This window comes from Eriocheir sinensis, chromosome 53 (genome assembly GCF_024679095.1).
Source record: "Eriocheir sinensis breed Jianghai 21 chromosome 53, ASM2467909v1, whole genome shotgun sequence".
NCBI classification, from domain to species: Eukaryota; Metazoa; Arthropoda; class Malacostraca; order Decapoda; family Varunidae; genus Eriocheir; species Eriocheir sinensis.
The window spans coordinates 6,409,021-6,430,417 of record NC_066561.1 but is presented as its reverse complement, the minus strand read 5'-3'; the positions used below and the strand labels follow the sequence as shown (position 1 = coordinate 6,430,417).

The following is a 21,397-nucleotide window of genomic DNA, read 5'->3' as shown; positions in this document are numbered from 1 at the left end:
GGTTTCACTTATTTTATTGCTTCGAAAACCCGCGTTGCGTCTCGAACACCCGCGTGGACGAACCTGTTTTTGCCTGCCTTAGAGCTACCTGTACTTAATTATCGTCTTAATCTCACCTGCAGTTAATGTTAAGACCTTCAGTCCCGGGCACCACGATAGTTTACCGATATAATTATATATGTAATGTGTTTATTTGACAAACCAAAGAATGTTGTGTGTAAAAATAAATCTCCATCTTCGCTTTTTATTCTGTCCAATGTTTTACCTCCAATGCCCGACGCTTAATTGCTTTATGAATTAAGAATAAATAGAGCATACAAATAATATATATATATATATATATATATATATATATATATATATATATATATATATATATATATATATATATATATATATATATATATATATATATATATAACAAATAAATTAACTTTCACATACATTGAAGCCTGGAAACATATACATAGAATAATTCTATCGTTAATACTTTACATTAAGAAATAAGTTAACAACAAGATAAAGCCTCCATATAAAAATAATAATATAACAGTAACAATATTCATAACAATTAACAAATAGGAAACACACCCACACCCACTCTCACACACACACACACACACACACACACACACACACACACGCACACAACCCTTCCCTTCATCACGCCATGAGGTGCACGGTGGCCGCGAACCCCGCCAGCGTGGAGGAGGTGTGGAGGAGCAGCGTCAGTTCCTCTGTGTACAGGTGTAGCGTGCGTAGGACCGCCCCCCCGCACACCCTCTCCCCCTCGCCCTCCGTCCCAGTCACCTGCAGGTACTCCTTCTCGCAGGTCGGGCCCCCAGGTATGTAGGCACCCCACACACGTACTACGAGGCCCCGCGCAGGCTCCCCTGCAGTCACCTGCCACACCCTGGGCTCGGAGGGGCCGCTGTGCCACCCCAGGATCACGGCGGGGCTCCCAGCGGTCACCTGCCACGTCTTCTGCAGCGACACGCACTCGTAATGCAGGTGGAATCCGGTTCGCACCCCGACGCTTCCTCCCGTAAAGGTGACGCTGCCCGGTGCCTCGAGGACGCGTCGCAGGCGTTTGGTGCCGGTGAGGGTGGTGGCGCGCGTGGGGTCACTTAGGAGGAGGCGGTCAAGGTGAGGGTCCAGGTCCAGGTGGGTGACGGTGACCAGGAGGCAGACGCGGGAGGTCCAGACGCAGGTGAGCGGGCCGATGAAAGGCTCGGGGTGGTTGGGTGACGTGAGTTGACCAACCGCGCCCACCATCTCCCCGCCACACCCACCCACGCGATATGCAAATGAGATGGGCGGGATGGGCGGTGCCTCCACAAGCAGCAAGACGTCGTTGGTGGAGTGCACGGTTGGGATGGCCTCGCCCACACAGTACCGGACGCCGTCCCTCAACACGCCGCTTGTAGACACCACGACTTTGCCTTTACGACACTTGCCGTCCACCCACACAGGCTCCTCCTCTTCTCCCTCCTCCTCAGACTCTCCCTCATACCCCTCGCTTCCTTCAGAAAGCTTCTTGTCCTCGTCATTGCTGTTGGTGTCCTCAATGGGCGTGAGGGACACCACGTGTCCCTGGGTGGGCCTGAGGCGAAACAAGCAGTACTCGTTGTCCGGGAAGTAACTGTGTGTCGAGATGGTTCCCTCTGCCGCGAGGCCTGTGTCTATGTCGCCGCCGCAGCCCGACACGACGGCTCGCACCTTTAGCACGAAGCCGGAGCTCACGCGACGGGAGTCAGACCAGAACACGACCCTCAGCTGGTGTCCGATGCTCCTCACGGTTACACCCTCGGCTGCGGCGCCCCTGAGTATGGCCACAGGGGCGCTGGACTGAAGTGGATCAAACACCTCCACAAAGTCCGACTCGTCCACGTCGAATTTGACGACCTTGAGCTTGATCCTGTCGCTAATGCTAAGCGCGTTGGCCTCGACGAACCACACGCAGCGGGTGTACGTTGGGTACAGACCCCAGGACGCCGGCGAGCGGATGGTGACGGGCCAGTCCTCGGTCAGGGTTACAGTCCCACCGCAGTCATTGGCGTCGTAGTGGATCCTGTAACCCTCGAACTCATTATGCGTTGTCGTTTTGAACCTGAGAATGAAGGGCGTGTCCAGCACCAGCGTGAAGGGCAGCGCCGCCACCCTTGAGGGGCTGATGACTGTCGCCACTCCGTCCTTCAGCACACTCAGGGCGTCCAACGAAGTGTTCCTCGGGAGGTCGAGCTCCTGCACCTCTAACACGACGCTCCTGTTGCGGTCCTCGGCCTCGAACTTGACGTTGCAGAACAGGTGTCCCGGGTAGGTGGGCAGGTCAGGTGAGTGTGGGGACGTAACGATGCCCTGGTCCCCCCGCTCGAGGATGATGCAGGTGTCGCAGGGAGAGAACACTCGCGACACCCGCGTCACCTGGATCACGAAGCTGACACTCTTCGGGAAGGGACGCACGACCACCAGGAATTCCCGAGTCGTCTCGATGGAAGTCGTGGCGAGGAGAGACAAGTCCTTCAGCGTTTGATGGTACCCGTCGGAGGACACGCTGAGGTAGGACAACGCTCGCCTGGAGCTCGTGGCCACGTCAAGAACCATTCTCGTCCTGTCGCCTACGAATCGATACACACACGTGGCGTTCTTCTCCATGTTCCGGCTCTTCACCACGACGACTCTGTCCTTGACGTCGAAGGTGTCGCCGCAGGAGGTGGTGACGGCAGCCACGAGAACCAAGTAGCTGTGGTCAGGCTCGCTGTTGCTGCTGCTCTCGATGGCGTTTATCTTCAGCCTCGTACTTGAGGTCTCGTATTGACGCTTCCAGTCATCACTACAGAGCTCGATCACGACGCCTTCCTCTTTGTCAATCACCTCCAGGGAGCACGTGTCTGGCTGGCCGGCGGAGAGCAAGGTATACTGGATGGAGGACACGGAAGTCACTCGCTCTGCGCCCAAGGTCGTGATAATCTGGGAACACGGTGCCACCCCCAGATTGGTGACGATGACCGGGCTACTCCCCAGTCTGAGGATGGAGCCACAGTGGGAAAAAATAGCGTACGCAGTGACGGTGATGGTGACCCCTTCCTCCCTGGACAGGATCATGTAGTTCTCAGACGGGTCGATGAAATGTAGCGTCCTGGGGCCGTAGGTGAAAGTGTTGCTGTATAGCCCTGTCTGTGACACCTTCACCTCCGTCCTCACGTTCTTGAAGGAAAGGAGGAGGAGGCTCTCACGGCCTCGCACGACCCACACACAGTCTCTCTCCAGAGGGCCTCTACTAGGCGTGCGCAGATCCACCGTCTGGCCGGGCCGCAGCACGTGGTTCCCTCCACAACCGGTGTCGTGTACTTCCCTAATTTCAACCTGCACTCGCTGTGTCGGGTCGTTATCGTTGGAGTAGTAGTGAAGGGTCAGGAGGTTGCCGGCGGTGAGGAAGGACACTCCGGTCTTCTCGCCACAATAATACTCCCTCTTTCTAACGCCTGATTCCTCGACAGCCAGGTGGCTCCCCTTCGCACAGTTCTGGCTCCTCTCCATCGAAAAGTGGATAAAGCGGACGGCGAAGCGGCCTCCGGCAGGCGTACTAAAGGTGTAGTTACAGATGGAGTAAGTTGGTTCTTGGGGGCGCGACGGCGGTGAGCTGAACACCACCGTGACGTTGTTGCTCCTGTGCACCGTGCACTCGTTCTTCCTGATCCGCTCCGTCGCCCCCAGCAGGAGGAAGCCGCGGTGAGAGGCCATGTTGTAAGCGTCGCTCTGGAAGTACAGGAGCAGCTCCCGGCTGTCCGTGGCGTACTCGAAGCCGCTCTTCTCCCCACACAGCCGCTCCGCCGCCGTAAGTCGCTTGTCGATGATCTCAAGATAATCGTAGAAACACTTCCTCCCATTTTCCATGTCAAAGTCAACAAAGTGGAGAGTCGCCCGGTACTCTTCACTAACCTCGTAGCGCAGCGTCCACCAGCACTTCTCGTACCGCTCGTAGCCATGCGGGTACTTGCTAGAAGCGATGACGGCAGCCGAGTCGTTTTTCACCGTCACCGTCGTGTTGCAGGTGGTCGCGCGAACTGTGGGGACCAACTGGAACTGCAGGCCAGGCCGCTGCGAGTCCTCCACCTTGTTAGGGCTGGCGGTGAACGTGAAGGAAAATATGTCAGACAGGTACACCTTGGAGGGGTCAAAAACCTCGTACTCCCCGAAAGGTTCCGTGGAAATCCTCAGCGCCCCTTGCTTCTCGGGGTCCCCGTGGTGGCCCACCAGACTCAAGGCCATCTCCGACTTGGCGAGAACTAGCCAGTGGCAGCGTGAAGCCACAGGGTACGGCAAGGGGTAGTTGGGGGTGGAATGGACGGAGTGGCTCTGGCCCAGCGTCTGGATCACCCCGCCGCAGGTGGACCTGATGCCAAACACCCTGATGAGGAAGCCCCTGCGTTGGACGGTGGCGTCGCTGGTGAAGGTCAGCGTAAGAGAGTTGCCTCGAGACGTGACCCAGCGGTGGTTATTGGTGCCGCAGAACTCGATGGACGACCCCACCAGGTTGTCGACGATCCGCAGCGAGTCGGCCCGGCAGCTGCCCTCCTCCAACTCAAACTCAGCTATCCAGAGGTGCACCTGATCGGAGTCTGTCCCTAGCTGCGCCACGATGGTCCACACGCACTGCACGTTGGCGGGGTATGGTGCAGGGAAGCCCGGTGTGGTGATGACCTGCTGCAAGTCGTGGCTTAGAGTAATAAACCCACCACAGCTCACCACCTCCACACTCTCCCCCTCCTCCCCCACCTCCGGTGTCCTGAGTCGCGTGAGGTTGGCCACTACTTCGTCATGGTAATTCCTTGCGGCTTGTTGTTTGCGCTCGTCAACATCAGCAGATTTAGAATGAACGGGTTCGACGGGATCCTCTATGAAGGAGTCGATAAATTCCAAGATGGCGTCTCCTACAGGATCCTGGTCTCCTGCGTCAACCTCATTGCCTTCCGTCAGTCCGTTATCAAAGGCTGCTGGAGAGCCATCCTTCAACAAGTCCTTCAGCTCATCCTGTAGAAAGCCCCCCTCCGAGTCTCCTTCAGATTCCTCGAAGCCTCCAAGATGAGAGTTCTTAACAGAGTCGTCAAGGTAACTATTCATACCTACTTCAGAATCCTGTTTTACCTCTTCAGCATCCACGGAGAAGGGCAAAGGTTCTTCAACATTCTGAGCCTCTTCTAACTCCTCATCATTTGTCTCCTGTGCCTGGAGTTCGTGTGTGTTCTCTTCCTCCCCTTCGGCTCCGTCTGCCTCATCATTCGCTGCTCCTGACGACAGAAGGAAAACAAGGGTCACTAGGAGGAAGGAATGGCCCTCGTACTCTAGGTTAGTGTAATGAATGAGTACAAAAACCGACCGAGGGAGAATGTACGAAAAAACTGCATAAATCAAGCAGGAAACGCTAGAGGAGAAAGCAGGGTAAAGTTAGTAGATGGAGAACAGGTTGGGCAAAATGACACACGCGGGAAACAGAGTTGCTTTTCAAAGAAATAGCAATGGGATATGCAAATGAAGTCCGCTAATTAAGAAAAAAGATTGCCAGAGTTAACAAAAACGAGGAGAAAAAGTAGAGTTATGGTAATTGGAAGGGTATGAAGAAACAGGTCAGCAAAAACGATAAATATAGAGATTAGAAGTCATTAATTAGAGAAGGAATAGCATGAGAAAAAAGCAATGATGAAGAGCAAAGCATAAGTAACTGGACGACTCAAAATAAACAGAGGGAAAGCCAGCTCCGAGGATTGGGTTACAAAAAAATATATATACCTCAGGGATCCTAAACAATCCATTAAGAGAAAAATGGCGACAGTAAAATTTGAAAATAATATATAACTTGCATCGTAGCTACTGAAGGACTAAAAAAGAAGAAAATAGAAGACGGGAGGCAAGTTAAGTGGAACGGGTTATGAAAGAAAAGTTAAATATAGGAGCCGAAACAACCTATTAAAAGGAGAAAACAGGCAACAAGAAAATATGAAATAATATATATAAAGGTTATGAATGGTCGCAAAGAACACAAGAAACAAGGAAAAGTATAAGAGCCCCAGCGTGGTAAAGAGGGAAATGCAAGCAAAGAAATATATAATGTATTTTTTTTTTTTAGAGCAGAGGAGTCAGTTCAAGGGCATAAAAAAAGGTAACAAATGTGAAAAAAATTAGCCCGATACTCAAAGAAAAAAAAGCTCGCTACTCAATATGAAAAAAGAACTTAACAGAAGAAATAAGACAAACAAACAAAGATGACGTAATATCCTGTTATGAAAATATTTGAAACACACAAATAAACAAACAAACAATTAATATAGGCAAACGAAGCCAAACTTAATACAAAAAATAAAATAGATAAGAAGCCGCAAATACTTGATTCAAAATACGAGGAAGAAAATTAATTCAACTTTTTTTTTATCGATAACCACAAATATCGTCTCTCTCTCTCTCTCTCTCTCTCTCCTCTTCTCTTCTCTCCTCTCTTCTCTCCTCTCTCCTCTCCTTTCTCTTCTCTCCTTTCTCTTCTCTTCTCCCTTCTCCCTTCCCCCTCTCCTTTCTCCCCTCTCCTTTCTCCCCTCTCCCTTCCCCCTCCCCTTTCTCCCATTCCCTGTTCTCCCCCTCCTCCTTACCCCCCCACCCTCACCCCACCCGCGTTCCTCCTCGCGAGACGGTCAGTGCCTATCGAATATCACAACGTATCGCGCTAAAACGTTCCCAGTTCGGTCACGCTCCGTTAAGTCAGCTCTGACCCTCGATCCTCCTCCTCCTAATCCTCCTCCTTCTACGGGTCCGATCGCCTCGTTATCCTAAGTTCCAGGTTTGTGCGGGAAGATAAATATTAATGTCTGTCTCCCAATATTGTCTGTTCCTGTCTGTTCTGTTTTTGTACCTGTTTCTGGCTCTTTGTTTCTCCTAGTGGTTATCTGGGTTTATCTTTCTCAACCTCTGTCTATTCATTTATCTATCTATCTATCTTGAATAACATCGAGATCCCACCTTTACTACCACCACCCACGTACCAATCACCACCATAGTTGTGTTTTTTCTACCTGTTTCTGGCTCTTTGTTTCTCCTAGTGGTTATCTGGGTTTATCTTTCTCACGCTGTCTATCTATTTATCTATCTATCTATCTTGAATAACATCGAATTACCACCTTCACTGTCACCACCGAGCACCACCATCATCATAGTTGTGTTTTTTCTACCTGTTTCTGGCTCTTTGTTTCTCCTAGTGGTTATCTGGGTTTATCTTCCTCACGCTGTCTATCTATTTATCTATCTATCTATCTTGAATAGCATCGAGCTCCCACCATCACCGCCATAGTTCTGTTTCTGTACCTGTTTCCGGCTATTATCTGGGGTTCTCTCAATCTCTTCCTATCTATTTATCTATCTATTTTTAGTGACATCAAACTCCAACCTTCACTGCCACCACCCACGCACCCAGCACCACCTCTATAGTTGTGTTTTTCTACCAATTTCTGGCTGTTTTTCCTATTGGTTGCCTGGTTGTATCTTTCCCACTCTATCTATCTCCCTATCTATCTATCTTTAGTGACATCAAATTCCAACCTTCACTTCCAGCATCATTGCACCCATCAACACCGCCATTGTTGTTTCTCTACCTGTTTCTGGCTCTTTGTTTCCTATTGGTTGCCTGGTTGCATCTTTCCCACTTAATCTATCTACCTATCTATCTATCTTTAGTGACATCAAACTCCAACCTTCACTTCCACCATCATTGCACCCATCAACACCGCCATAGTTCTGTTTCTCTACCTATTTCTGGCTCTTTGTTTCCTATTGGTTGTCTGGTTGTATCTTTCCCACTTCATCTATCTACTTATCCATCTATCTTTAGTGACACCAAACTCCAACCTTCACTTCCACCATCATTGCACCCATCAACACCGCCATAGTTCTGTTTCTCTACCCATTTCTGGCTCTTTGTTTCCTATTGGTTGTCTGGTTGTATCTTTCCCACTTAATCTATCTACCTATCTATCTATCTTGAGTGACATTAAGCTCCCACCTTCAGCACTACCACCCAAGCAACCATCAGTTTTTTCAAGTTATTTTTGGCTCCATGTATCATAATGGTTATCTAAGTGTATCTCTCTCACGCGCTGTCGACTATCTATCTATCAATCTTTTAATAACATCGTGCTCCACCCTTCACCGCCACCACCCACGGACCGATCAACACAATCCACTTATAATATCACCATAGTTGTTTTTATACCTCTTTCTGACTGTTCCCCATTTTTTTTTATCTTGCTTTATGTTTATCACTCTTTTCTCTACCTATCTATCGTTAACAACATCTAGGAACTCCAACCTTCACCGCCACTACCCACGGACCGATCACCACCATCACCACGACCAGCTTCTATTGGTGCTAACTGTCTTCCTACCTTTCCGTTCCCTCACCTGCTATTTAATTAATCTGCACTCAGCGGGAAGTGCTTCAAAGACTATAAACTCGATCTTCTCACGCCACATTTACAAGAAAGGTATTCGAACCCGTGTGACGGTAATGTTTTCTACCCACCCTCTGTTGACAGGAAAAGGGGCGCCATGAAAGGAGATTTTGTGATGCGGGTGACTGACGATGTATTAGAAAGAGTTAAAGACGATGTTCTGTACGAGACAAGCGCTGTGATGGTAGAGATCAAGGATTTTTTTTACATCAATGGAAACAGCTCGAAGGCATAAAAAAAGAAAAGAAATGAAAAGCCCACAAATGCGCCGCTCCAGCAAAAAGAGTAAAGTATAAAAGCTATAAAAAAAAGGTCAATTTCGGATGGAAAGGTGTTGGAAAGGTGATGCAAAAAAAAAAATAAATAAATAAAAAGAAGAGGAGGAAGAGTTTTAACGATGTACAACTTAGAGAAAAGTGAGAATGAAGCAGTTCAGGTAAATAAAGAAGATAAACTTGTTCGTATAACTGAGGAGCATGATGTAAGCGGAAACGAAACATTAGCGTCATTATGAAAAAAATTCACCCGCGCTACCTAAAAGATGGGGCCGACCAACAGTGCTCAGGAGATGGAGGAATGGAGGGAAGTAAACAAGGAAGGGTGGAGGGAGGTAAGTAAAGAGGGACGGAGGGAGGAAAGGAAGGAGAGACAAAGGGAGGTAAAGAAAGAGAAACGGAGGGAGGTAAGAAAGGAGAGATGGAGAGAAACCAAGATACGGAGTGAGGTAAGAAAGATGGGATGGAGGAAGGTAGAGAAGAAGGAATGAAGGGAGGTAAGCAAGGAAGAATGGAAGGAGGAATAGAAGGAATGAAGGGAGGTAAGCAAGGAAGAATGGAAGGAGGGATAGAGAGAGGTAAGGAAGCAGAGACGAAAGAAGGTAAATAAGGAGAGATGGAGAGAAATTAACCCACAGCACGAAGGAGCTCGCACACACAGACATAAATATAGTTACAGCATCCGGTAAGCAAAGACAAGCTACTGAAAGAAAACGAGAGGGTGATGTACTCTGGCAAGGAGGCAAAACATACTAATTACGAGAAGAAGAAAAAACGTGAACAGGAAATGGGAATAACGGGTGAACTTGAAGGCATACTAGGAAAAAATAAATAAATACCTGCGTGAATTCCAGCACAGGTTGACAAAATAGAAACTTGTTTGATTTGAAGGAAAAAAAATGTGACAGTGACAAAGTTAGAGCGATCAAGAGCATGGAAAAAGAAAAACGAGAGAGAGAGAGAGAGAGAGAGAGAGAGAGAGAGAGAGAGAGAGAGAGAGAGAGAGAGAGAGAGAGAGAGAGAGAGAGAGAGAGAGAGAGAGAGAGAGAGAGAGAGAGAGAGAGAGAGAGAGAGACAGAGACAGACAGAGAGACAGAGAGACAGACAGACAGACAGACAGACAGAGACTTGAGTGTGCATGTGGCCTATACGTATAATAATAAAATAAATAAAAAAATCAACAAAAAGCAAAACAATAGATGATCAAGATAATGTCACTAGATTGAGTCGACTTATAGGGAAAGTAGAAGAAGCAGAAGTAAGAGTACAGCCAACCTTCTGTGAACGTAAGAAAACAAGAAGAGGCCATAAAATACAACACTAGATGATCAATAACCAAACGACGTCACCAAAGGGCAGTAGATGAAAAGGCATAAATAACGGTGCTAGATTGTCGTACACAGCCGAATATGTTTGCCGATTTCCGACCCCAAAACTGCCTCCTCGACCCCAATAACTGCCTTCATATATAGTTATCGTTAAAATGGTCAATTATTGGTAGGTTTTTTGTTGTTGTTGAAGGGGGGAGGGGGGCAATAGCTATGACTCAGACACCGGTAAATACGAGGCTCTGAGTACGATAATCTGGCAACGGTGGGTATAAGTATCAGAGGGAAATACAGCTTTCTCTATGCGTATAAAAATATATAAATGAAAATATATAAGAAGCAGCACTTATGATGATCGAGGTGCCGTCGCTACAATAAGCCAATGACCTCACCAAAGGGAAGAAAATGAAAAGGTATAAGTATCAGAGGAAAATACAGCTTTCTCAATGCGTATGAAAATATATAAATGAAAAGAATATACAAGAAGCAGTACTTAAAATGATCCAGGTGCCGTCACTAAGATAACCCAATGATCTAAAATGAGAGAATTAGATGAAGAACCAGACAGAGGAGAGCAGGGAGTCTTCTCTCAACGTATAAGAATAAAAAGTTGAATCCATAAGAACCAGAACTAGATGATCAATAAGCCAAACACTTAATATTAGAGAAGCACAAAAAGAATCACAAGTAAGAGGAGGAGGACAAACAGACTTCTCTCTACTTATAAAAAAATAAAAAGAAGAACGCATAAGACGAAACAACAGATGATCAATAACTAAAGACCAAATATAAGGGAGTAGAAGAAGACCCAGAATATGAGAGAAGGAGAAAAAAAATCACTAGAAGGAGAAGGAGGACAAGCAGCCTTCTCTCTATGGATAAAAAAGCAAAAGAACACATAAGACGAAACAATAGATGATCAATCACAAAAGATCAAATATAAGGGAGTAGAAGAAGACCCAGAAGTAGCAGGAGCAGGAGGAGGAACGACAGCAATCTCTCTACGCATAAAAGTGACCCCCCTAAAAAGCAACACTTGAGATGATCGCGGCGATGTGCGGGCGGCGTGTTTGGGCGTCCGGGGCAGTCGAGCGGGGAATGTCCAACAGAGGGCCGCGGCGGGGCGTGTTGTGGGCACCCCGCTGGCCGTCACCGCTCCGTCTCGCGTGAATGACGGCCGATTCCTCATCCGTTTAAGATCTTGACCCCATCCCTTCCCACCCCCTACCGCTACTGAATCCTCTCTTTCATATTCCTCCTATTCCCCATTCTTATTGCTTCTCCTGCTGGCCTCCACGATTCTTATCTCCTACAATTACCTCTCTTCTGTTGTTCTCCTACGTACCTCTCCATCACAATTCTTAATCCCCACAATACCTGTTTCTCAGTCCTCTCCTTCCTGTCCCTTCAGATCTAATTCTCTCTCTCCTTCTGTGTTTTTCTTATATCCATCTCCTACTGTCCTTTCCTCTCGCTTCTTTTACGATTTTTAGACCCCTTAATACGTAGTTCTTCGCCCTGTCCGCCCTACCCATACCGCTGCTTTTGTCTCTCCAGTTTCTCCTACGCTCCTCTCCCCCTCTCTTCCCTTGTACTCTCTTCATCTTGTCTTTTTCGATGCTAGTTCATCCATTTGATACCTGGTCCTTGGTTCCCTCTCTCCTACTTTTCATACTTTTCATACTTTTAATCTATTCTTCCTCCACCGTCTCTGTTTTCATCCCTCTCCCAATCCTCATCCTCATCCTGCCTTCTTCTTCTTTATTCTCTTCCTTGACCAACTTCGCCTCTACTACAGTGTTCATTTTCTCAGGTGTATTTTGTCTACCTGATCCTCTGTATATTATATCCGCTAAGATTTCAATTTTTCCTCGTTCTTTTTCTTTTGCTCACCTCCATCCTTCCTCCTCTTTCTCCACATTTTTTTTGCTCTTTGTCGTATTTGGGTTTATCTCCAGCTCCACCTTCCTTGCCTCGCCTTCCACTTGACCTCCACCTCTTCCCTCTCTCCCCTGTCCTCCACTTCTTCCACCTCTTCCTCCTTCACGTCCTCCACATCCATCACCTATTCCTCCTCCTCCATCTTCTTATCTCCTTTCGGACTCTTACCTGTTACTCCACTTAGTCTTCCTCCTTCTTCTCCTCCTCCACCTCTTCCTCCTCCTCCTCTTCCTCCTCATTTTTTTTTCTGCTCATCTCCATTGTACCACTTCTCTTCCCCCTTCCTACTTTCTTTTCCTCCTCCTCCTCCTTTTGCTCCTCCTCCTCCTCCTCCTCCTCCTCCTCCTCCTCCTCCTCCTCCTCCTCCTCCTCCTCATCTTCCTTTTCCCAAGAACAGCATATTGCCTCCAGCCTCACTTAAATTTCTTAACTAGTGGCTTCGTGAGAGAGAGAGAGAGAGAGAGAGAGAGAGAGAGAGAGAGAGAGAGAGAGAGAGAGAGAGAGAGAGAGAGAGAGAGAGAGAGAGAGAGAGAGAGAGAGAGAGAGAGAGAGAGAGAGAGAGAAACAAACAGACATAGCAATTATTCCGATCTTGATAACAAAATGACGCGGAAGAAATAGGGGGAAAGGAAGGAGGGGAGGAGGGGGGAGGGAAGAAAGGGGAGGTAGGGAGGATGGAGAGGAAGAAAGGAAGAGGAAGAGGAAGAGAGGTCAAGAGGAGAGGTTATACAGCACAGGGTTGATGTCATGTCTGAGGAGAAAGAGGAAGAGGAGGAGGAAGGGGAAGAGGAAGAGAGGTCAGAAGGAAGAAGAGTACGAGGAGGAGGAAAGAGGAAGAGGAAGGAGGAGAATGATTTTGTGGTTTATTTGACTTGTATAAGGAAGAAGAGGAGTGAGAACAAGAAGAACAAGAAAAAAGAACAAGAACAAGACAGAACAGTAGAATAAAGATGTTAATTATGATGATATTGATGATGATGATGATGATGATGACAATGCGAAAGAAGAAGACATCGAAGCAAAACCGGAAAAAAATACCCTTCATGACTTACAAACACCATCACCACCATCACCACCGTCACCATCACCACCATCACCACCGTCACCATCACCACCACCACCATCACCATCACCATCAGCAAGTCAATGAGGCGAGACGATTCGACCATCATCCATCTCGGTTCGATCCCTAAATGCCTACCTGAAATAGTTTACCTGTCTTGAAATTCCACCAACCTGCGCTATTTGAGTATTCCTCCCTTTGTCTGTCTGTCTATCTATCCATCTATCTAAGTATCTATCTATCTGTATCGGCATCTCTATCTTTACCTCTCTCTCTCTATCCGCATTTCATCTCCCCTTTCTCCCTATCTATCTATCTGTCTCTCTACCCATCAGTCTATCTATATCTGCATCTATATCATTACTTCTATGTATCTGTGTTTCTCATCCCTTTTCTTTTATCTATCTACATATCAATCTATCTGTATCTGTATATCTATCTAGCTCTTCTATCTGTGTTTCTCCTAATTTCTGCCTATCTGTCTATCTGTCTATCTACCTAACAATCTATTTAAAGCTGCATCTCTATCCTTACATCTAGCTAAATTTGTCCTCCCTTTCTCTGTCCATCTATCTATCTATCTACCTATCAATCTATCTCTATCTGCATTTCTAGCTTTACCTCTCTACGTTTCTGGGTTTTTTTTGTCATTTCCATTTCGTTTACTCCACCTTCTATTTACCTTTAAGTTTACCTGTCTCTTTATCAAGGTGTATATATTTCACTATGTATCTATATCTGTCGTTATTTATCTGCGTTTCTGTCTTTCTAGTCACTTCCACTTCAAGTTTCCCACACCTTCTATCTACCTCTAAGTTCACCTGTCTTACCTGCCTCTCTCTCAAGGTATATCAATCTCCCTCTCAATCTATATATGCATCTTTATCTATATTTCTCTGCGTTTATGTCTCTCTCGTCACTTCCACATCAAATTTCCCACACCTTCTATTCACCTCTAAGTTCACCTGTCCTTCCTGCCTCTCTCTCAAGGTGTCTCTCTCTCTTATTTGGCACACCTGTAAATCCAAGTCACTTAACCTGTGCATCGCTTTCCTTCAAGTTTATCACCTCCTTCCATCTTTATCTATTTTCCCACTGGTATTTATTTATTTATTTATTTTTGTTGATTTATTTGCAGGTCTAGATTTATCCCTCTCGTATCGTTTGTCTACAAGAGTTAGCGTTTGGTCAGAGAATGTGCAAGCTCTTATTTCTCACTGGTCTCTCGTCTCTCGTCTCTCTCTCTCTCTCTCTCTCTCTCTCTCGATTTGGTTATCTCTTATTTGACCTGCATGTTTCTCTCTCCACATTTTATATATTCTTTTTCATCGTCTTCATCTTTGTCCTGAAGTTTGAACATCTCTCTCTCTCTCTCTCCATGTACCTATCTATCTGTAATCGATAAACACAACCTCTCCCTTCTTCTACAACGATGGATTCTTCTTTAATATTTTTTTCATTAGCAAAATTATCGGCTATTCAACCACTTCATCTTCCATTTCCCGCTAAAAATTTCATGGACGTGGAAATCGGGGTGGAGTCGTCCATGTGGTGACCTTCCAATAAATTTCAAAGTCTTATCCTTTCTTTTCTCGGGTTTCTCCTCCTCCTCGCCCCTAAATATTTTCGCGGATGGCACGGAGCTTTTGAAATATATGTCAGGAGATTCGCTAAATATATAAATGAAGCAAAATGTAAATGCAAGAAATAGAAGTCTCAAGTATAAAATGATGGAGAAATAAATTAAAATATGCAAGGGTGGAGGGCGGAAAAAGTAGATGAAGAAGGAGATGAAGACGAAGAAGATGAAGACGAGAAAGAAGATGAAGAAAAGGGAGGAGAAGAAGAAGAAAAAAAAATGAACGAGACAAAGAAAGACGAAAAAAAGGAAGAAGACAAAGAAGAAGACGGAAAAGGCCCAAAAAAGACGAAAAAGAATAGGAAGAAGAAAAGGAAGACGAGGAATACGAAGAAAAGGAAGAAAAAAAGAAGACTAAGAAAGACGCAGAAGAGGAAGAAAGACGAAAAAAGATGAAGGAAAAAAAGAAAAATATGATGATGACAGTGATGACTATGATAAAGGTTCACTGTGGTACTAAACAAGTCGATTAAGTTTAAAAACGTGATAGGCCTAGGTTTGGAATGCAAGTCACAGCCCGTTGAAATAGATAGATAGCGAGATAGACATAGAGATACGTTGATAGATAGATAGAGAGAGAGAGAGAGAGAGAGAGAGAGAGAGAGAGAGAGAGAGAGAGAGAGAGAGAGAGAGAGAGAGAGAGAGAGAGAGAGAGAGAGAGAGAGAGAGAGAGAGAGAGAGAGAGAGAGAGAGAGACACACACACACACACACACACACACACACACACACACACACACACACACACACACACACACACACACACACACAGACAGACAAATACATGCACAGACAGACAGAAGTAGACAGAGGGAGTGAGAGAGAGGGAGAGAAAGTGAGAGAGCGGAGGTGAGGTGAGGTGAGGTGGGGACGACAGGAAACATTAAGACACAATGGGGAGAAAATTAGGTAATGGTGATAACTAATGAGGGAGGGAGAGTTAAGGGAGCTAAGGAGAGGGAGAAAGGGAGAGAGGAAGATGTAAGCACCGATAAATATGGGAAGAAGGGAGATAAATGGAGATAATAGGAAGGAAAAACGTGTAAAAAATAGAATAGGGATGATAATGAAAAACAAAAAGAGGATGAAAAAGGTAAAGAGGGAAAAAGAAGAGAGAGATACTCGTAGGATAACAAATGAAAAAAATGGAGTAGAAATGACAATGAGAAATAAAAAGAGGGTTAAAAAGGTAAAGAGGGAAAAGGGAAAAAGAGATAATCGTAAGGAAAACATGAAAAAAATGGAACAGGGATGATAATGAGAGATAAAAAGAGAGGGTATGAAAAAGATGAAGAGGGATGTAAACACCGATAAATGTGGGGAAAGGGAGAAAGAGATAATCGTAGGAAAACGAATGAAAAAAATGGAATAGGGAAGATAATTGGACTTAAAGGGAAGACTAAAAAGAGATAAAGAGGAAGAAAAGGTAAAACAATGGGAGGATATAAAGGAAGGATGTAAGTACCGATAAATGTTGGAAAAGGGGAGAGAGAAAAATAATGATACGGAAAACATGAAAAAAAAATTATATAGGGATGATAATTGTGTTTAAAGGGAAGACTAAAAAAAGATAAAGGGGAAGAAAAGAGAAAACAATGGGAGGATATAAAGGAGAGATGTAAGTTCCGATAAATGTTGGAAAAGGAGGGAAAGAAAGATAATGATGCGGAAAACATGAAAATGAAAATGGAATAGGGATGATAACTGGGCGAAAAGGGAAGACTAAAAAAAAAAGGTAGAAAGGGAGAAAAGAGAAAACAATGAAGGGATATAAAGGAAGGATGTAAGTACCGATAAATGTTTGAAAAGGGGAGAGAGAAAAATTATGACACCGAAAACATGAAAAAAAAAATATAATAGGGATGATAACTGGGCGTAAAGGGAAGACTAAACAAAAAGGTAAAGAGGGAGAAAAGAGAAAACAATGGGAGAATATAAAAGAGGGATGTAAATACTGATAAATGTGGGAAAAGGAGGAAAAGAAAGATAAAGATACGGAAAACATGAAAAATAATAAATGGGAATGATAATTGTAGTTAAAGGGAACGATATAAAAAGGTAAAGAGGAAGAAAAGAAAAACAATGGGAGGATGTGAAGGAGGGATGTAAATACAGATAAATATGTGAAAAGGGGAGAGAGAAAGATAATGATGCGGAAAACATGAAAAAGAAATGGAATAGGGATGATAATTGGGCGTAAAGGGAAGTATATAAAAAGATACAGAGGAAGAAAAGAGAAAACAATGGGTGGATGTGAAGGAGGGATGTAAATACTAATACATATGAGGAAAGGGGAGAGAAAAAATAATGACAAGGAAAACATGAAATAAAATGGAATAGGGATGATAATTGAACTTAAAGAGAACGATATAAAAAAGGGTAAGAGGAAGAAAAGAGAATACAAAGAGAGGATGTGACATAGTGAAGGTAATGATGCAAAGACACCATGAAAAAAAAAACGGAAAATTGGAATAAACGTAAAAAAAAGGAAGATTAAGCAATTATTAAAATCATATAGAAAAGAAAGACTAATGAGCAGACAATATGCTTTTGAAAATTAACTGAAGATAAAATGATAATAAAATGAAAATAAAACTAAAAATTAACTAAATAGAAATGAAAATAAAAACGAAACCCCAAAGAAAAAGGAAAGAGGAATAACAGGAACGAAAAGAGAGTAGAAAAAAAGATTTGAGAGGACAATATGGTTTTGAAAATTAACTGAAGATAAATTGATAATAAAAATGAAAATATAACTAAAAATGAACTAAATACAAATGAAAACAAAAACGAGACCCCAAAAGAAAAAGCAAAGAGGAATAAAAGGAAAGAAAAGAGAAGATGAAAAAATATATAAAAGTTCACGTACACACAAAAAAAAACAGAAAAAGACAAAAAAATAGGACAGGGTAAGAAAGCGGATAAAGATCAGATAAATTACCGGATAAAAAAATGTGAAAGAGAAAATCTAAAATCTGAAACGTTAAAAAAAGACACGGAATTCACGCCCACAGAAAAAATAAGAGGAAAAGCATGAAAAAGAAAGAAAAAATAGGACAATGGAGGGAAATAGAACGGAGAGGAACGAAGGATGAAAAAAAGTATAAAAAATGTGAAAGAGAAAATCTAAAATCTGAAACGTTAAAAAAAGACAATGGAGGGAAATTGAACGGAGAGGAACGAAGGATGAAAAATAGTATAAAAAAATGTGAAAACGAAAATCCGAAATCCGAAACGTTAAAGAAAGACACGGAAACCACGCCCACAGAGAAAAAGAAGAGGAAAAGCATGAAATAGAAAGAAAAAATAGGACAATGGAGTGAAATGAAACGGAGAGGAACAAAAGATGAAAAAAAAGTATAAAAAAATGTGAAAAAAAAATCCGAAATCCGAAACGTTAAGAAAGACGGAATTCACGCCCACAGAAAAACAAAATTAAGAGGAAAAACATGAAAAAGAAAGAAAAAAATAGGATAATGGAGGGAAATGAAACGGAAAGGAACGAAGGATGAAAAGAGTACCAAAAAATATAAAATGGAGTACTGAGGAGAAAAATTAGAAAAAGTTGAAAATATTATAAAAAGGAAGACTAACAGAGAGGAGAAAATAGAAAAGGTACGAAATATATGATGAAAAGAAATGCAAACAGCGAGAAAAAATTTGAAAAAAGTGCGAGACATTACGGAAGAAATATAAATAAAGAAATACAAATACACAATAAAATACAAATAAAGAAACATCACACCACGAAAAGGAACAAAAGGAGCAAAAAAAAAAAAAAAAGAAAGATGGAGACGGAAAAATAAAAGAAAGACAAAAGAGAAGAAATATAAAAAAAGGAAAAGAAAAGAAGTATATATAAAAGAGAAAAGACACAAGACAACGCCCAAACCATTAAGAAACAAAAAAGGAAACAAACAAAAAATGAGAAAGATTTGGTGTGCGTAAAATCTAAGAACAAAAGCATTTCAAGGTTTTATTCAGTGATTCTTCTTCTGGTTCTTTCTTTCAACAGGTAACAATCAATTAAAGAAAGACACGCAGGTGAGACAATTAATGAGCGCCGTCTACCTTGTGTGAGAGGGAGAGAGAAAGAGAGAAAGAAAGAAAGAGAGAAGGAACGAAAGGAAGATAGAGACTGATAGATAGATAGATAGATAAATTGAGAGAGAGAGAGAGAGAGAGAGAGAGAGAGAGAGAGAGAGAGAGAGAGAGAGAGAGAGAGAGAGAGAGAGAGAGAGAGAGAGAGAGAGAGAGAGAGAGAGAGAGAGAGAGAGAGAGAGAGAGAGAGAGAGTGTGTTTACGCAGAAAATCGAGCGTAAATATGCGTAAAGTCAGACGGTAATTGCGTAACTAAATCTTTAGGTTACGGAAGAGAGAGAGAGAGAGAGAGAGAGAGAGAGAGAGAGAGAGAGAGAGAGAGAGAGAGAGAGAGAGAGAGAGAGAGAGAGAGAGAGAGAGAGAAATACAATATCGGTAAACCAGGTGAAATAAAACCTTTAATCTAATGCGAGGTCACCAGAGGAAGAAAAAAAAGAACAAGACCACAGAGCACACTTCGAGAGGAGGAGGAGGAGGAGGAGGAGGATCATATGTATCAAGAAATAAAAAATAAAAAAGAAATGAAAAGACGAAAATTTGGCAAGTCACGCACACACACAAAAAAAAAACATGATCTTAAACACACACACACACACACACACACACACACACACACACACACACACACACACACACACACCTAGAAACAGACATACAGCAAACATGTACATTAGATAATTGCAAATAAAAAGGACAAATACACCTTAGCCACGCACATGCATAGAGAAGAAGAAGGAGGAGGAGGAGGAGGAGGAGGAGGAGGAGCGGGTAGAGGAAGATGAGAATGAAAAATCAACACAACTCAGAAAGCTAAGACAAAAAAAATAACTGCAGAGAGAGAGAGAGAGAGAGAGAGAGAGAGAGAGAGAGAGAGAGAGAGAGAGAGAGAGAGAGAGAGAGAGAGAGAGAGAGAGAGAGAGAGAGAGAGGAAGGAAATGAAACTAGTACAACATGTTTTTAAAAGCAAACTCGTGATGAATGTTTCCTATACATGCAAAAAGAGGAGGAGGAGGAGGAGGAGGAGGAGGAGGAGGAGGAGGAGGAAAGGAGGAGGAAGAGACACAGTACCGTAAATGAACATGCAAAAAATACCTCATAAAAATATAACACAATGAACAACAAAAACAACAACAACAGCATGACAATGGAACTCACCTTTGACCATGACGAGGAGGAGGAGGAAGAGGAGGAGGAAGAGGAGGAGGAGGCGACTAGTGGAGAACAGCTTCATCCTCTTCATTCCTCTTCAAAACCTCTTTAATCTTCCTCACCTGGACTCTTGCACACCTGTCACTCTTAAACCGCGCGTCGACAGGTGTGAATGGGCAGGTATGTGTACGCGAAATCGCAGGTGTATGTGTGTGTACGTGTGTGTGTTTGTGTGGGCTTTAGGCTACACACACAGGTACACAATTAAACCACGTCATTGTTCTCAGGTAAAAAAAATACATAAGAACACGTTAATTCATTAGTTCGGATTTTCACGGGTTATTATACCATTAGTTTTATGTCGGCACTTGTGAGACCAGGTTTAGTCACACCGCGGTTTATGTTTTTGGGTTTAGAACTGTTTATGTCGTTTTGTAATTTATTTTTCCTCTCTGTCTTTCTTTAATATCGTTGTCTTTGTATCTTTTTATCTTTTTTTGTATTTCTGTAGTTTCTGGTTATTTTTTCTTTATTTTTCAATAATTGTCTATTTTCTGTATGTTTTTCTATGCTTTTTTTCTTTCCTTTGTCTTTTTATTGTATCTATCTTTCTCTCTGTATTTCTGTCGTTCTTTCTATTTTCTGTCTTTCTTTTCTACATTTCTCTTTCTTTGTCTGTCTATTTTCTCTGTTCTTTCTTCCCGTCTTCGTATTTTTCTGTTTCTCTTTGTATCTCTTTCGTTGCTTGTATTGTTCTGTCTTTCGTTTTCTATATCTTTCCCACAGTGAGTTCGAAGTTCAAGAATTATCGTACATATATTTTCTTTCTTAATTATAACGTGTCAATGTCCTCTTTCCTCTTTGTTCTCTTCTTTCTCTCCTTTGGTTTCTGCTTCTGATTGTGATTATCTTTCTTTTTCTTTCCTTTTTTTTCTTTCTTTCAGTTCTCTTTCACTTCTTCACTTTCTTTTTTCCCTTTGTTAAAAAATGTACAGTTTAATAACGGAGGTAATACTGGAAGAGGATGAGAAGGAGGAGGAGGAAGAGGAGAAGAGGAGGAGGAAGAAGAGGTGTCAGAGGATGGAGGTTATGGTAGCGAGGTATATGATCTTTGTGTGCTCTCTCTCTCTCTCTCTCTCTCTCTCTCTCTCTTGTCTGTTTGTTTTTCTTTTTTTTGTTTCCTTTCAATGTTTCTTCTGTTTGTTTCTTTTTCACTGAGTACACACACACACACACACACACACACACACACACACACACACACATACACACACACACGACAGCGATAACACCCCCACCAATGTAAACAAAAACAAAACGCACACACGTACACACACAATCAGTTCAGATACGTACACGCGGAGTTTCTATGCACATACACACACACGCGCACACACGCACACAGTTCTT

General features: G+C 43.5%; 1 protein-coding gene across 1 annotated transcript in view; it reads right to left on the bottom strand.

Annotated features, from left to right (window-relative positions):
- Window positions 1-431: 431 nt before the first annotated feature.
- Window positions 432-21,397, bottom strand: part of LOC126983289 (cubilin-like) — a 22,453-nt gene continuing 1,487 nt past the window's right edge. The window contains exons 2-3 of the mRNA XM_050835944.1: window positions 19,994-20,962; window positions 432-5,291 (exon numbers count right to left, since the gene is read on the bottom strand). Coding sequence (XP_050691901.1) covers window positions 664-5,291; window positions 19,994-20,078 — 4,713 coding nt within the window. The 5' untranslated portion in view covers window positions 20,079-20,962 and the 3' untranslated portion in view covers window positions 432-663. The remainder of the gene's footprint in view (window positions 5,292-19,993; window positions 20,963-21,397) is intronic.